The 17,240-nt window shown below is 21.7% G+C and overlaps 2 protein-coding genes across 7 annotated transcripts in view; one reads left to right on the forward strand and one right to left on the reverse strand.

The window, feature by feature from the left end:
• The window catches only part of LOC122719041 (vesicular acetylcholine transporter), an 87,046-nt gene extending 84,305 nt beyond the window's left edge, over nucleotides 1-2,741 (forward strand). For all 6 annotated transcript variants that reach the window (XM_043944564.1, XM_043944565.1, XM_043944561.1 and 3 more), the window contains 2 exons: nucleotides 1,825-2,025; nucleotides 2,434-2,741. In XM_043944564.1, coding sequence (XP_043800499.1) covers nucleotides 1,825-2,025; nucleotides 2,434-2,643 — 411 coding nt within the window. In that variant the 3' untranslated portion in view covers nucleotides 2,644-2,741. The remainder of the gene's footprint in view (nucleotides 1-1,824; nucleotides 2,026-2,433) is intronic.
• Nucleotides 2,742-7,812: 5,071 nt separating this feature from the next.
• LOC122719017 (mitogen-activated protein kinase kinase kinase 4) lies at nucleotides 7,813-16,222 on the reverse strand. The gene is made up of 18 exons (XM_043944514.1): nucleotides 15,949-16,222; nucleotides 14,781-14,912; nucleotides 12,795-13,074; nucleotides 12,511-12,693; nucleotides 12,189-12,379; nucleotides 11,727-12,089; nucleotides 11,416-11,658; nucleotides 11,125-11,340; nucleotides 10,642-11,052; nucleotides 10,473-10,580; nucleotides 10,214-10,373; nucleotides 9,691-10,144; nucleotides 9,251-9,598; nucleotides 8,986-9,173; nucleotides 8,736-8,904; nucleotides 8,521-8,643; nucleotides 8,164-8,315; nucleotides 7,813-8,077 (listed from the first exon to the last, which is right to left on the reverse strand). The coding sequence occupies exons 1-18, from the start codon at nucleotides 16,029-16,031 to the stop codon at nucleotides 7,895-7,897; spliced, it is 3,987 nt and encodes a 1,328-aa protein (XP_043800449.1). The 5' UTR covers nucleotides 16,032-16,222; the 3' UTR covers nucleotides 7,813-7,894.
• Between the last annotated feature and the right edge of the window lie 1,018 nt (nucleotides 16,223-17,240).

Genomic DNA, 17,240 nt, shown 5'->3' on the forward strand with positions numbered 1-17,240 from the left:
TATATTATTTCATATACAAGATGATTTTTCTTCATTATTAAAAAATAATTCTGGAAATGAAATGAAAACTAGATATAATACATATTCATAAATTTAAATTGAAAGAAGTTTTGTATTTATAAAGGAAACGCAATGAAATTATATTCTATTTCTTTCAGATTTAATTCCATTTAATAAAATATATATAATATTATAGTAAGAAATTACAGAATGAATAAACAAAATAATGATGCAAAATTGTTATAATTGTATTTGTAGCTTGTATCGCTAATATGAATATATTTTTCAAATTCTTTTATATATTACACACTATTAATTCGAAAAGATAAGAAAGTAAATATAAATATAAATAATATAGAAGTAATAAGAGAAATCTACAATCAAAAGAACGAAACTATAAAGAAAAGAAAGATAGTATAAAAAAAAGGGAATCAATTAGATCAGTCAATGTTCGTTTTCCCATTCAAGTATTTGTACAATCTCTTGAATAGCCTTGGCGAATTTCATAGGGGTTTATCGTTTGCTTTCTTTCCACGATTCACCCTCATTTGGAAAATAGCACGGCTAGTTGATTGTTGTTTCTCGTTTATCACGATGTTATTTCAGCCATTTCGTTCTCCAGAATTACACGAGTCTTTATAGAAAATGCACGATAATGAAATTCATTCCCTTCATACGTATAATTTTCTATTCTAATATAGTAATACAATCTATGTCTTCATAGTTACGCTCGTTCTATAAAACTGTATACAGAATATCTCGTATGTATAATGCATAATATAATATAATGCATTTCTACAAACAATAAAAAAATCGGCTAATTATCAAGAAACATATATACATATGTATATGTATATATACATACTTATATATGTACTGTATATACTTATATGTATATATATATATATATATATATCTACTACTACAAATAAACCAAAAAGCAATGCTTTCTCTTTTTATTATTATATCTTTCAACAAAATAACACAAATGAAAAATTTATTTTGAAAATACAAAAAATATGATTAAAACGTTATAGAATTTGACTTTTATATATTATACTTATATTTAAAATTTTAATTGTTAAATACGAGATAACATGTATGCAAAGAATTGTACTTTATCAGCATGAAAATAAAAATAAGTATTTCTATTTAAATGGTATTTTTAATTTTAATTTGAAATTTTTCTCTCGCTTGTAATATAATTATTATAATTATCTATTTTGAAAGCACTACTTTATAAATTATAATATTCTTTAATACATTTTATGTTTCTTTTTCGCAATATAAATATATTGCTACTATTTAAATATTTTAAATAATTTTTTTAAGTAATATATAATAAATCAACAATGATTTATAATAGTTTAACAAAGAATATTATTCTCTATAATCTATATTCTCTGCAATCTATATTATATTAATTATATATTATATTATATACAAATTTTACTATTATTTTTAAATTTTACTTTATTATTATTTTTCACTTAAAACAAAGATTTATAATTGATTAATTTAGCATAAAAATAAATAATAAAGATATACACTGTCCAAAAATTTAGAAATAGTAAGAAATTTTAAATAAAAATTTTAATGAAACTAAAATTTTTTGTTAATTTCTAAAAAATTTTTGTTTATTAATTTTTCTTTAATCTAAAGTACTCGATGTCAATAAAAATTTATTATAAATAATTATATACTTTTATAATATATACAAAATATTTTTCATTTCAAAAATGTGACTGTTTCCAAACTTTTGAACAGTATATATTATATACATTACTTTTATTTGCAAATGAAACGGTCCATTTATATTTTCAGCAAGAAAGAATCAAAGAATTATTCGACTTAGCAGTACAGAGACAAACTAAGGAAATGAATGATAACATAAATGGTTATGGAATTGATAACCATTTAATGGGCCTTCGTTATGCCGCACAGGAAGTTGGAGAACCGGTTCCGGATATTTTCACGGATCAAGCTTATAAGATAGTCAATCATTTTGCTCTCTCGACATCACAGGTAAGTACCTAATTAGTCATCAACAATTAATCGATGTTCAAGATTTTCATGTATACTTCATGGACTCTTTCATGGACTTATAATGATGATTATAAATATAATAGACGATTTTTAATACATAATCATAATTATTATTTATCAAGATAATTCCATAAATAGTTTCTTATTAAATAGAATAAAATTACAAGATTTTATAAAATAAATTTCGATAATTAATTATTAATTAATTTCAATAAATATTCATATTTGAAAATTGTTTACTTTTTAATTATTTCATAACAATTAATTTCATTTTTCCTAATCGATTATTATCTATGCGAATTTTTCTTCCATTTAATTTAAATAATGGATTCTAATATATCTATATTATATTTTAAATATAATTGACAAAAATCATTGAATTCTCAGGTAACTTCGAAAAATGATGCTATCATCGGATATGGACCAGTTGTTCCAGATGGTTATGGTTGCGCTTATAATCTCAGAAGCAATGGTTTTATATTTTCGATATCCGCTTTTCATAGCGATGGTAAAACAAACGCAACACGGTTCGCTCAAACGCTCGAACAAAGCTTGCGGGATATGGCAGATATGTTGAACAAGGCGAATCAGAGATAAACGGACAATTAAACAAAATTAAAGAATAAATTAGCTTTGAACGAAAAATATTCATACTGTCTAACTATAAAAAAAGGCAATAATTGCAAAAAAAAGAATTTAAAGCGAATTTCTTTTTATTTTTAAATAATTGTTAACATTTTACATCTTGTTTTGCTTTATATTTATTATTTTTAGAATAATACAAATAAGATAATTACATAGAAAATATATTCCATAAAATATTAAAGTAGTTAATTAATCAATCATAGTTAAATTAATCAATGTGTCGATTTGCCACGAATAAATTCTTTAAATATAGATATATTAGTTTTTTCGATTTCGAGTTGAGCAAAAAAAAAAAATGTTATTAGTTAGGAATAAAAAATGTTCCAAATTGGAAATCATATCAAAATGAGGCATATTTAAGCTTATTATGAAAGTATTTATCGTAATATTTATCGTAGTAGGTGTTTAAAAAATATATTTAAATTAGATCTACTTAAAATTTACTATATATAAACTTACTTGTAAGTATTTGAACTCGCACAATTTACTAGATATGACATTATTTCTAAATAAAAAAGAAATAAGTATGCAGACATATTTAAATATTTTAACCAAAAATTATTATTTTTAGATTCATTTTAAACAATCTATTTTTAACGAATACATTTTATCATTAGATAAATTTATATATTACGTATAAATCATAAAAAATCTTGTTTTTATTACAAATAAAAAAATTTTTATTTAGCTTAATATTAATATTTCAGCAATAAATCGGATATTATTTTCTTTATTTTTGTAATAATATTTTATGTCTTGCTTTGTTTTGTTTTTTTTTCTATTCCATATCCATAGTAAATCCATATATCTGCGAATAAAAATTGCAAATAAATTGTGCCATTTTTCTCTAAAAATTTTTTTCACAAAATAAAATATTTTCATAAACTATCGGAGAATATTATATAAGTTTTAATTAAAAAAAATTACTTATTTGAAATATATAATAGTTAATATATATAGTTAACAATTTTAACGAGTAATAATAAAATATTAAACTCTAATTTTTTAATAACTTAATAAAATTTATTTTATTCTTTTTAAAATATTAATAATGATAAAATATTATAATTAAAAAGAGTGATTCTCAAATATAAAGAACACTCGGTTAAATGTTATATGTTAAAAACAATATTTTTTTTAAAAAAATTTCGTTTTCGTATTACATTAATATTTCGGTTGAAATAATATAAGAAAACAAAGAATTTTTCATAAAATGGCACAATTTATTTTAATGTATTATAAATTAATTAACAAAATTTCTAATACATACAATATAATAAAGATATCACATTTATTAGTTAATTAATGCATAGTTATCTGTGTAATATTTAATTATTAATAAAATTGAATTCTTTGCAAATCATGCAAATCACTAGAATCACGTTCTCCGTTGTTAAAAAAAAGCATATACAAATATTTATCTAATAATTGGCGACCTAGCCTGAACAAATTGTAACGAAAATGTTTAAACGGTAGTCGCTGCGTGTAGTAGGCAATATACAACTATGTACTTAGATCAATCAGTTATTGTAAAACTCTAGTCCTCTGTGTATGTTATGAAAATCCTCGAACGTTTATACAGTAATATCCGAGCGCTGGAAGTTTCTTTCCTCTGAAATCTAACAATTTTGTTAATTTCATATCGCTTTTGATTTTAATTATAAATTAATAATAACACAATGTGCGTTATTGGAAATCATTACAATATAATAATTTTTATGATAAAAGATGATATATTTCATTTTTAAATCATATGAATGTACTTTTTTTCGCAGAGAAAAACGAAATGTTTTGATTCATTTTATTAAGAAAAATCAATTATGCTACTTTTAATAACGCACTTTGAATAATAATTAACGTCTAATCATTAATAATAACTTATATTGTTGAACTATCGATGCTTTAACAGATTTAACCATGTGACTTTAAGTATTCTATAATGATATATAATCTTAAGTGTAATTGAATGATTAGTTACTAATATTTAGAAACTATTTCTAAGAATTACAAAAATGTTAATAAGATATTTACTTACAACATATAGCTTTATTAAAAAAGATATATTAATATCTTTTTTAAAAATATTAAAATTTTCTTTTATTGTTGACTTTCTATGAGCATTTTATTGTTGTTTTATTGTTTCATTATGATGTGTATATCTTATTGACTATCTAATATCTTATTGACTGCATGTAATTGAAATAAAAGGATATGTATTTGAAATATAATATTCTGTCTCACAAGAAAAGTTTACTTAGTAAAGTTTCTTCAATATACTTTCAAATAAGAATATACAAATTTTTTTAATTCAATTTAGGTAGAAAATTATTTATTTTCGTAAATATTTTATTTAAAATTTATAAGTGCTACAAATACATAAAAATATATCATAAAAAATAACATTTCCATCATTTTCGAAAAATGAATATGCAAATATTTCTTATACTTATCTACTATGTAATTGATATTATTATTTAACTATGTAATTGATGTTATTGATAGTTCCAATTTTTATATATTTAGTATTCAATATGTAGTTATTAAAATATATTATCAATGAAACTATGTTAGGAATAAGTATCTTATAACTACAAAAAATCATAATAATATTATCTAGCAATGAAATACTTAAAAACTTTGATTATAATGACAACAAACACATTTTATATGCTCTTCTTTCATATAATTTGTATAATTTATTTATTTATTTTTATTATTAGAATATGAGAACTTTATAAATTGTAAAAATCTTTTTTTTTTAACAAAAGTTCGTTAAATATAAAGTACAAAATTTTAAATATGTTTAAGATAAAAAATATGTTTAATAAATATGTTTAAATAGATTTATTGAAATTAATATAAAATTATATTAAAAAATTTATATTCAATATATCAGGTAAAAATTATAAAATTATCAATTATATCAATTATAAAATTTTCAATTATAAAAACAAAAAATATCAGTCATAAAAATTTTAAAAATTCATGATTTATACTATTAAACTTATTATGTGATGTGATATCTTTACGATGAAAACATAATAAAGAGACAGAATATACAAATAGAAATTGAAAAATTAAATAATTCGATAAAAGAGAAAAAATTTCTAGCGCACGGATCTCATCTGTCGCAACGCATTCTAACGTGGCCAATCATTCGTGTGTTGGCGCCCGCACAGTAAACTCTTGTCCAATTCTTAGATAGGTCAGCGGTTTGCTCTTCTTTAATAGGCAAGCAAACGTTGACAATAGCTCTATCTCTCTATCACATTAAAGTTCTACGTCTAATTAACTACTACTGTACTAATGCTATTTTTCTTATATACCATATTCTGTCAAATACGATTTTTTTCTTGAGATATGGAAATATTATTAGTCGGCGCTACTCTCAGTGACATCGTTACACTCATCCTATTTATATCAAACTATTATAATTTATTGTAATTTATTATAGATAGAAAAATTATATATACACATTTATATACATTATATACATAGTTACATCTTGTGACACATCTGTTGACATTATTCATATTTTACGAAGCTGTTTGTTAGCTTTGTTATAAATTATATACTACTTCCACTATACAAATACACGTGTTTTAAGATTGTCATTGAGGTTTAGCAAAGTTTTCACATGCTAAAACATAAGTATTTTATTGAAAACAGAGTTTTATTCATATATATCGTCGTTAAGTCATGATTGTTTGAAAATATGAAATCTTATTACATTAAATCAGGAGTTTTATATTCAAAGTCTAAGCAATTTTGCTTTGATTTAACGTAGAATAAATCTTCAAATAATACGAGGAATTGTCCTGGTTCCTTCATATGTACTGTTATTAAATAAAGTTATATATAATTATGATACACATAAATGTATTTACATATCAAGACACATTTATATGTAAAAAAAAAAAATCTATATCTATATCTGTTTTCGCGTATATGTGTATAATATATGAAAGTGTTCTGTATTATTTAATTTCTTAAGATGCGAATTATATTTATTATTAATTATATTATATTAATATTAATTATATTAATTATATTATATTTAAGATAGAATTGGATATTATATCATTGAAAGTATTTATGCATTTTTATTATATTGCAGAGATATTGCAATATCTTCACGGCCAAGAATATCGCGCATATCAAGCGAAAGTCATCATAGCGATGACTTTATCGAATAGAACATATCTTCTTAAACTTATAGAAGTACTTAAAAGAGAGAGAGAGAGAGAGAGAGAGAGAGAGAGAGAGAGAGAGAGAGAGAATGCGTCAATTGAACTAAAATAATATAATTAAGTTCAGTTAGAATTATTTCGAAATAAAATGCATTCCTTACGAAGACTGCTATTGTTAATGTGAAATTATATGTATATCTTATAACACGTAATAAAATAGATGAAATTTACAATAATAAATAACAAAATCAGAATAAAAAAAATCTTCACAAAATAGTTGTCTTCGTATGCAATATAATATCTAGTAATATTAAACACATTTCACTTTCTGTTCATATGGAAAGTATACACAGCATACCTCTGTAATTATTTAATTTGGCAAGTATGTTGTATCATATGTAAGTTTTCTCGTGCAAAAATAAACACTATTGTAACATCACCATTTTTTTTTATTTTCTCTTATTAATAATACAATTCAATTAAAATATAATATTCAATTAAAAAGAAATAATTTGATTTCTTTATTATACAATAATTTAATATACAATTATACATTTAATATACATTTGTACATATTATTTAAATACTTTTCTAAAAAATAGGAAAAAATATATACTAGTTGCTACATAACATTTTGTTATATTATTAAAAATATAAATTATATTCTATAGAAAATATCTTTTCTAAGCTATATTTCTAAGAATGCACAATGATTTTAGTTCAATATTTATATCCTTAATTTTTTTACTTTTTTTCCTTATTTAATAAGGAACATATTTATAAACATATATTTATAAATAATTTTTATAAACAATATTTATAAACAATTTTTTTGAAAATTAAAAAATAATATAAATAATACTAAAGAAGAAAGAATACTAATGAAGAAAAACAAATATAATGAAAAAAAGTATTGAAAATTGATATTTAATCTGATATAGGTATTAATGTTAAATTTTTAATATTTTTAAATTGAAAAGATTTTTAATATAACAATTCTTACTAATTATTAATTATGCTTGGTATCGCGGTAATAATAAATCAGCATTAACATCTTCTGTTTGTGTGAATGGAAGTGTAAGTAAAACATTTGCTGTCAATCTTTTCTTTGGATCATGTTGTAAACATTTATTAATAAAGTCAATGCCTTCAATTGAAAGATTTTTTGGCAATGCTGGTGTTTCACCCATTCCTACCTAAAGAAGCATTATAAAATATATATTTATATAAAAAAAATATATTATATATAATATAAATAAAAAGATTACGTAAATCTATATACTTTAAACATGATTTGATAATTAGAATCATAATCTGACCAAGGTCTTCGACCACTCGCCATTTCTATAACACAACAACCAATTGACCAAATATCGGCTGCTCTACCATGACCACTACTTTCTGATTTCATAAATACTTCTGGTGCCATATAAGCTGTATACAAATATTAAATATTAAAATATCTTCAAAAATATAATATCAGAACTAAAATACAGGCCACGAATTTTCATTATTTCTCTTTAATAATTTTTTTATTTTATTTTAATTACCATTTTAACATTATTTATTATATTACTGAAGTATGTAAATTAAAACTCATGCCCTTTATTTTTATTCTTAAGTAAAAATTAAAATTAACCTTGAGTGCCAACAAAACCTTGTAATTCACCTGGCATAGTAGTATGTGCCTTAATTTGCACAGCACTCCCAAAATCACCAAGTTTCAAACAATTACCTTCATCCGTTAAAAAAATATTTGCAGCTATATGTAAAATATAAATATTGTATAATCAAAACATGTATTGTACACACTAAAAATATTCTATTCTTAGATTATAAAATTATAAGACATACGTTTAATATCACGATGTACTATTCCATGAGAATGAAGTATTACTACAGCTGAAATGAGTTGATATGTGTATTTTCTAATCAATGATTCTGATAAACCATTTTCACTACCCGCTATTAAACTTTCTAAAGTTCCTTCAGCACAAAATTCCATAAAAATTAACATTTCTTCCTATAATATATTTATTATTCAATATTTTTTATATATGTTTTTTATATATATTTCATACATATTACATATATATTAACTTACGCGGTGAATTTCTAATCCATAATATCGGACTAAATGTTTGTATTGAATTCCTTCAAATATTTGTAATTCCTCTGCAACACGTCTAATTGCTCTATGATCTCCAGGTTGTAATTGAACTTCTTTCATAGCTAATAATTCACCAGTTTGATTATTGACAATAGTGTATACTTTACCAAATCTTCCTTGTCCTATAAATAATAGTTTTATAGTTTAATTTATAATATTAAATTAAAATGAAAACATTTTAATACACATTTAAACTTACCAATTTTGATACCTCTTTGCCAAGTAAAAGTTACTCTTCTCGCTTTAATATAAATTCTATCAACAGCTTTTCTATCTATAACTTGTCCAATAAGTTCACTGTTTTTTAGTTTCTCATCAATATTAAATTCTATTTTTTGTATACCTTGATTGATTCTTTCCTGTCTGGATAGAATTTGATCTAAGTTATTTGTATTTATATTTCCATCTACAACATTTGACGAAAAAACTTTTTTAAAATAAGATGGAATATCTGGAGATTTAAGAATATCTCTAGGTTTCTGGGAAAAACTTGCAGTTCTAGTATGACAAGGTGAAGATGCTCTTGAATGAGATAATCTTTTTAAATCTAAAATATAATTAATCAAACATTTAATTCAATAATAATTAATAATCAATAAACATTTAATAAAATAATATATAATAAAAATAAAACTTTACTTTCTGTTTCTATATTTGTAGCAGTATTTGTACTTCCAACAACATGTGAAATACAACGATCCATACAAGTTTTTAACTCTTCAAATTCCTCATCAGTTAAATGTTTAGTATATTGTGGTTCACATACTATAATTAAGAATTCTAAACCTTGATTTGCCCATCTAGGTCTTAAACCTCTTCCACGTTCACATCGTGTTTTAACAAATTCCATCCATAAAAAAGCAAAAGAAACTAAACTTCTTGCTAAAGTAGCTTTTTCTTCGAATGCAAATAATCTACATGTTTCTTTATAATAATCAAAACCCATTCGATAAGCTTGATGAAGTATTTCTCTTATTCTCGATCGCATAGCAGATCGATCATATTCATAATTTGGTTCTTTTATATTTTTAAGATTATGTTGAAAATATTCAATTACAGTCGTGATATCGTGTTTAAGACCCATAACTGAATCCTATAAATATATAAAAAAAATATTTTTTCAAATATATAAAATTCTAACTTAATTTTTAATAATATTTACCTTTACAGACATTAATGATTTTTCTAATTTCTCATTAAATGTAGACCATTTTTCAATATCACATTTTATACATTTAGCAAGGACAATACATTTAACTATTTTTTCTCGAGCCTCTACAAACATCCCTTGCCATTCACGTTCTACGAATATTCGCTGAAATCTAAATCATATCAAAATAAAATAAGAACAATTTTTTAAAAACAATTAAAAGTGTTCAAATAAGTGTTAAAATAAAAGTGTTAAAATAATATAATTTTACCTGTTTGACCAATCATCATCATTCCAATCCTCAGTAGTTTCTTGAATTTCTCGTGGTCTCTCATTAAGATATTCTTTAACTTGCTCAATCATGGTTTTCACGATTTCACTATAAAATAAAAAATATGAAGAAATATGCATTATAATAATAATATTATAACATAACTTACCAAAATTTAATTCCTGCAATTTCACATCCATTTATTATATTTCTTGCTATTGATTTTACAAATATCCATTCATCCATAATTAAATTTTTATAAAAACTATCATGTTGTACCATATCAACCCATTGTTGTAGATAATCAAGATATACTTCAAAAACAGCTTTTAAACTTTCATCAAAATCTTTCACATTTTCTTGAAATAAATTTTCGCAACTATTATCACTAACTGCTGCACAAGAATGAGCAGCAAATCTATCACGATGAATACATGCAATTCTAAGACCTTCTCTAAGTTCACGCATAAGTTGTCGAACTGATAAAGGACTGGGTTGTTCTGGTTTTTGTTCTAATCTCATCCTCAAAAATTCATGAACGACATCTAATGGAACTCGAGATAGGAACACAAAAGCAGCTCTAAAAAAAATTTACTTAATCAAAATATAAAAATAAAGTATATAAATAATATATACAAATTTATTTTCATACCTATATGAAGGAAGATTTAATTCTCTTGCTTCAGGACTCCATGCACCATATCGACGCAATTCTACATCACCTTCATATTCTTCATTTAAAGTATCATTTATATCATTTTTTTCTAGTGTTAATCTTGCTTTTCTTAAGACATAAGTATGCAATCTTTCAAGAAAATATAAACTTTTTCTTAGACCTCTAGTCTTTAATACATCTTCAATATATTTTCTATTAATTAATAAAAAATGAAATGAAAGAAGTAATTAAGTTAATAAGAATAATATTAACCAACATAATATTAACCTATAAGCTTGCCGATCGAATTCAACTAAATAAAAATCTAGTTTATCGCTTTTATCATTTTCTATACTTGTAAATGAAATTTCAGGTGTAGAAGGCCAAGATTGTGGAAAAGATAAACCAGAAGAATTATTACTATTGTTACTATCTGAAGGACTGGAATTTTCATTTTGTTGATTTGATATTTCAAATCGTACTAAGGTTTGTTTACAGTCTAAAGAATCAATTGTATCTGAAGATCGTGAACTGAAATGAAAAATATATAAATTTCATTTTTTAACAATATCATTTTATTCTATAGTTATTTTTGATACCTTATTCCAGAATCTCCATCATCATGTTTTCTTTTAGTATGCGATCTCATAAGTAATTTTCCTAATATTTGTAATTTGAGTTGATGATGTTTAGTCATGTTATACCAAAGACACATTGCTTTCACTCTGTCAGTGAATTCTGTACTTTTATATAAAGGATAATGTATAGCAAAAGCTTGTGATGAAGGATAAAGTGCTTCTGCTGTCTCTAATCTAGACAATAATATCTCTACTTGTTGTAATGCTTCACCTTGTGCTCGTGCACATGCTCTACAATACATTGAAAGACAACCTGGACAAATACCTAATTCTATACTTGAACTTGATTTATTGTTGTTTTTTACATTTGCAACAGGATCATATCTAAAAATATATGTTTATTTTAATTTTCTTTTGTTTTGATAACTATAATAATATAGTACATCAAATTAATCATATACATTAAATTCTTACATAATTTACCTGTACTCCATTATTTCTTTAAGTAAACCTTCTACAGTTTCCCGTTGTTTGCATAAATATTCATCCTGAGCCATTGGACTGCGATCAGCATAATAAGCTTGTAATTCTAGCCATATTAAATCTTTTAATTCATTTTGCCAACATGTTTCTTCATGACTAATTTGACGAGAGCAATTTCGCTCTATACTTCCCTATAAAATGGGGAAATATAAATAAAAATATAAATATAAAATTTTTAAATATAAAAAGAAATATTTAAAAATTTTAATATGAAAATTAATAAATTAAATATTCAATTATTTGTAACAAAATAATTATTTACCAATCTAATTAAGAAAGAAAATGTATCGTGAAATATTTCTCGTTCTTTAAAACTTAGCGTCTTTGGTATTGATTCTTTATTATCCGAAATTGAAATCTGTTCATTAATTTTAATTTCAACCTTTTTTTCTTCTACATCAATAGGCTTTGATCGCAAGCTACGAAATCTATTTCGAGTTTCAATCTGTAAATATTTTCAATTAATTTTGTTTTGAATAATAGCCAAAAAAATATACCTATTTAAATAGATTAAAATAACTTCCTCATTTTTTATTTATTTGGTACCTTTATGTGATTAGGAGTTGATACTTCACAAGGATTAAACTTTTCCATATAATTATAAGCTGCCTCTATATCTAATTTTAAATCTCTTTCATTTCCACGCAATATTTTTAAACTTCTTTTATATTTTCTGTTTCCTTCCTTCGTTATATCTCGATTTGCTTCGTTTTCATAATCTTTATCTGCTTTGTCACACATCTCATTAAAAATTATATTGTCCAGAGTATTACGTCTGCGAATCATCACTTTTGATTGTGTATCTTTTTCCCATGATTTTGTTTCTCTTAAAAAATAATTAAATTTGTAAATATATAAATAAATAAATTTATAAGTATTAAATTAATAGAATATAATTTAATAGATATCATGAATGAATAATATGTCTTACAATTGTAAAAGTTATTTAATGTAATTTTATATTTCTAATTTAAAATAATATATATTAAACAAAATATTTACGAAAAAATTTAAATATTGCTTATATTAAAAGAATCTTATTTTCACTTTATTTCATAAACATGATTTTTATATATAATATATTTATTTGAAATACATTTAATCATCAATTGTAACAACATAATAATTTTTATACATATTTAAAAATTATTATTATAGCTAAATTTTTTTTATAAATGATAAGTATTAAAAAAAAATATCTGAAAGAACATTTTTTTTATTTTTTATCAACTACATAATAACTTCAATTTTTTATATCTTCAATATTTTTCGAAAATAATCTTCGACTTTTTTAAATGGAATGCTGCATACATATATATTTTTATATCATGTGAAACTATATTTCAAAATGAATTCATTCATGTTCATGACCATGATTTTCAAGATCATAAAAGTTCACGAAAGAAATACTTTGGATAATGAAATGAATGATTTTAATAAATATTTTAATTGAATGATCTTAATTATTAATATATATATAAAATATGGGTTACATATAGAATAATTTCTTTTGACAAAAAATCTTTTTAAATGCGTGAAATCAATATCCAAATTTTCATTATTTTTATAAAATTAAATTTCAAATATGATTTCGCTTAGGAATATTTCTTAATTAAAATATAAATATGTGTTTAAAATTTTATCTTGCACTATCTTGCACTATAATAAAGTTATAATAAAGTTAGTTTATCTTTTTAGAGTGATATTTTATTAATAAAAAAATTGTTTTATATATAATTCATTATATTCTATATATTAAAAATGTTTCATAAGAAATAAAATTATTGTTGCTTTTGTTAATATAACTTGTTGATTAAAGATATATGAAGATTTTTATAATTGATTATATTTGGACAAGAAAGGATTGATTTATTAGATTATTAATAATAATAATACGAGTCACACGGATTTAATAAATTGTAGATATATTTAAATATAATTGTATAATTATAATTGTAGATATATTTTGTTATTATTTCTAAATATTTATTATTATATTAATTATATTAAAAATTTAATAAAAATTTATGAATTATCGATATCGATAAGACTAGTTCAATCATAATATGCAATTTCATTTGTTTTAAATAATATAATTCAAATCGAACAATTGAAAATATGTTTTATTTAATAAAATATAAAACAATATTTTATTTGTAATTATTTGTAATATTTTAAATATATTATTTGTAATTATTTACGAAATTTTCTATCATAATAATATTTTATATAATTATATAATATATATATAATAAATATATATAAATAAATTATATAAATTATATAATAAATATATATAAATATATATATATATTTTATATTTTATATTATATTTTATATTTTATATATAGAAAGATTTCTCCTATTTCTCGATTGGATTATTTAAAATGGTTAAAAGTATGCTTTATGATATTCTTTTGTTTTGATTATGATCGATCCTCTTTTAAAAAAATTTTTATCAATCAAATTCTTTCATCGAAAACAAAAATATATAATTTATCATTAATTTAATTTAATTATTATATAACTTACCCCCCATTGAGTTTTTGTCTTGAGTACCGTTTCTTACGATTTAACCGAGTTCTTGGAGGTGTTTGTCCATAAATATCGCACATTGCTTGAATCGATTCATCGAATTCATTTGTTTGATTTTTTGAACTTTTGCTGGAAACATGATTTGTTGTAATATAGTCAAAATTTCTGAATCAAAAATCATTTCCGAAAATCAAAATTGTATCATAAAAAATACGAACGATATATAAAATAAAAAATTTTATAAAAATTATAATGCAATTATAAAAACTTCTAATAGCTTTAAATATTTAAATCTTTATATTAAATATTTAACAAATCAATTATCTTTAACTTTAAAATTAACTCAATTTACTAATTATGTATACATATATATATATATATATTCACAAATATATGTAATATCGAATATTATATTCAATATGATGATACCAAGAAACTAATCAATAAATTTAATATACTTTTATTTTAAGTATTTATTTTTTTTTAAAATTATAATTTAGTTATATAAAAAATAATACAATATGTCTATATATTTTAATATGAGTCATATATTATAAAAATATAATACATTTAATATTATTTTTAATTCGAATATATTATATTATATATAATTAAATAAATCTTTTAAATATACAAATATATTAATCATAATTTTTTTCATGAAACTTTATGTTAAACTGTAATTTTATATTTGATATAACAATATGAATATTAAAATAATGAGTATTTTAAGTATACATATATCATTATTCGCATCGTAATTAAATAAATATCTTGATAAGGTCAACAATTGTTTTTTTATATAACATTTGCAATCATTTTATTCACAGAATATCAATATTTTGCTATGGATAAATGGCGAATGAAATATATTATCAACGAAATATTGATAAATGTCGTCACTTCAAAATCGACATTCGTTTTTCGTAGATGATATATATTTTCGCTTTCTTTATTATTTACTATACAAATGTACCATTTTTAAATATTAAAATGCAATCCATTTTTAAGTATTAAAAATCAAATAATGAATGCGTCATATAAACAAAGTGTAAACACACTCACTCGTGATTTTCGCCGGTGCTATTTTTGTATAATTATAAATTATATAAACAATAATGATATTATAATAAATTGTGAAAGTGTGAACATTCAAAAAACTTACCTGATATAACCAGTATCATCATCAGAAGATGGATCTGAGAATGGATTTTCTATAACATGACTTTTTTTATCGTAACGCAACATTCTCCATACATAACAAACACATCACATCAAAGCAACGTCATCGTCATTCATTAAAGAACTCGCGCAGATGCAATAAACTTGCGCTGTTGCCATTTACTTGACAAACAGGTGTTTGAAAAATAGAATAATCAAATAGCGCGGGTAATTTTGAAATGTCTCGAATATATTAAATTATATTCATATATATATCATAACAAAACATAAATATTATTAATTATGATTATTTTAAATCACTTTTAATTATTTATATTTAATTTATATTTAATTATAAAAATACATATATCCAATTCTAATTTATCATTTCTTGTATAATTACATAATAGTTATATATAATAGTATAATTGTTACATGTAAAATACATATAAAATAAATACTATTTTTTTCACATTGAAGATAAATGTAAACATACATACATACAAATATTTTATGAAATACATACTATTTAACTTTTTCATTATTTATAATTATTTAAAGAAAATTATACAATATGAAAATACAAATTATTAAATTGTAGTAAAATTTTGAGAAAGTAAAATTTTATTCAAATAAAAAAATATAATTACTTACAAATACTACATTACAAAATAAATAATTTATATTTTAATATATATAATTTTTATTAATCATATTTTATTCTTAATCATATTTTATTCACAATATGAAAAATTTTTAAAGTAATATTAATTATAAAATTATATTATATATTCCTCAATATCCAAAAGAAAAACAAGTTATACATACAATTTAATCATAAATTGGAAAAAAATTTGGCAAGTTGTAAATAAATAAAATTGATATTAAAAAATTATATTAAAAAAGAATAAATCGGGATCAGAATAATATATTTAGTATATATGATATGATTTTTTTATTTAAACAATATCTAACTTTTTCAGCAAAGTACAAGAGATTTTCATATATCTTCGCACCAACAAATACAATGTTTACTAATTTTGTGATCTTATTTTGTGTGTTTTTATGTACTTCAATAATTAATTAATAATACTGTTATAAAGATACTTTTCTCAATATAAAAGTGGAATATTCGAAAATAATTGTAGCAATTTATGAAATATCGTCAAGCAATAATTATAAAAATTTATTTAAGATATAAAAAAGAATATTTTTTTCTGCCATGTTTTTTACGCTTGGATATATCAAAAAAAAAAAATTATAGCACCGTGACACCTTGAATATATGCGCACCGTT

Source organism: Apis laboriosa, unplaced genomic scaffold (assembly GCF_014066325.1).
Source record: "Apis laboriosa isolate Shangri-la unplaced genomic scaffold, ASM1406632v1 scaffold69_cov144, whole genome shotgun sequence".
Taxonomy (NCBI): Eukaryota; Metazoa; Arthropoda; class Insecta; order Hymenoptera; family Apidae; genus Apis; species Apis laboriosa.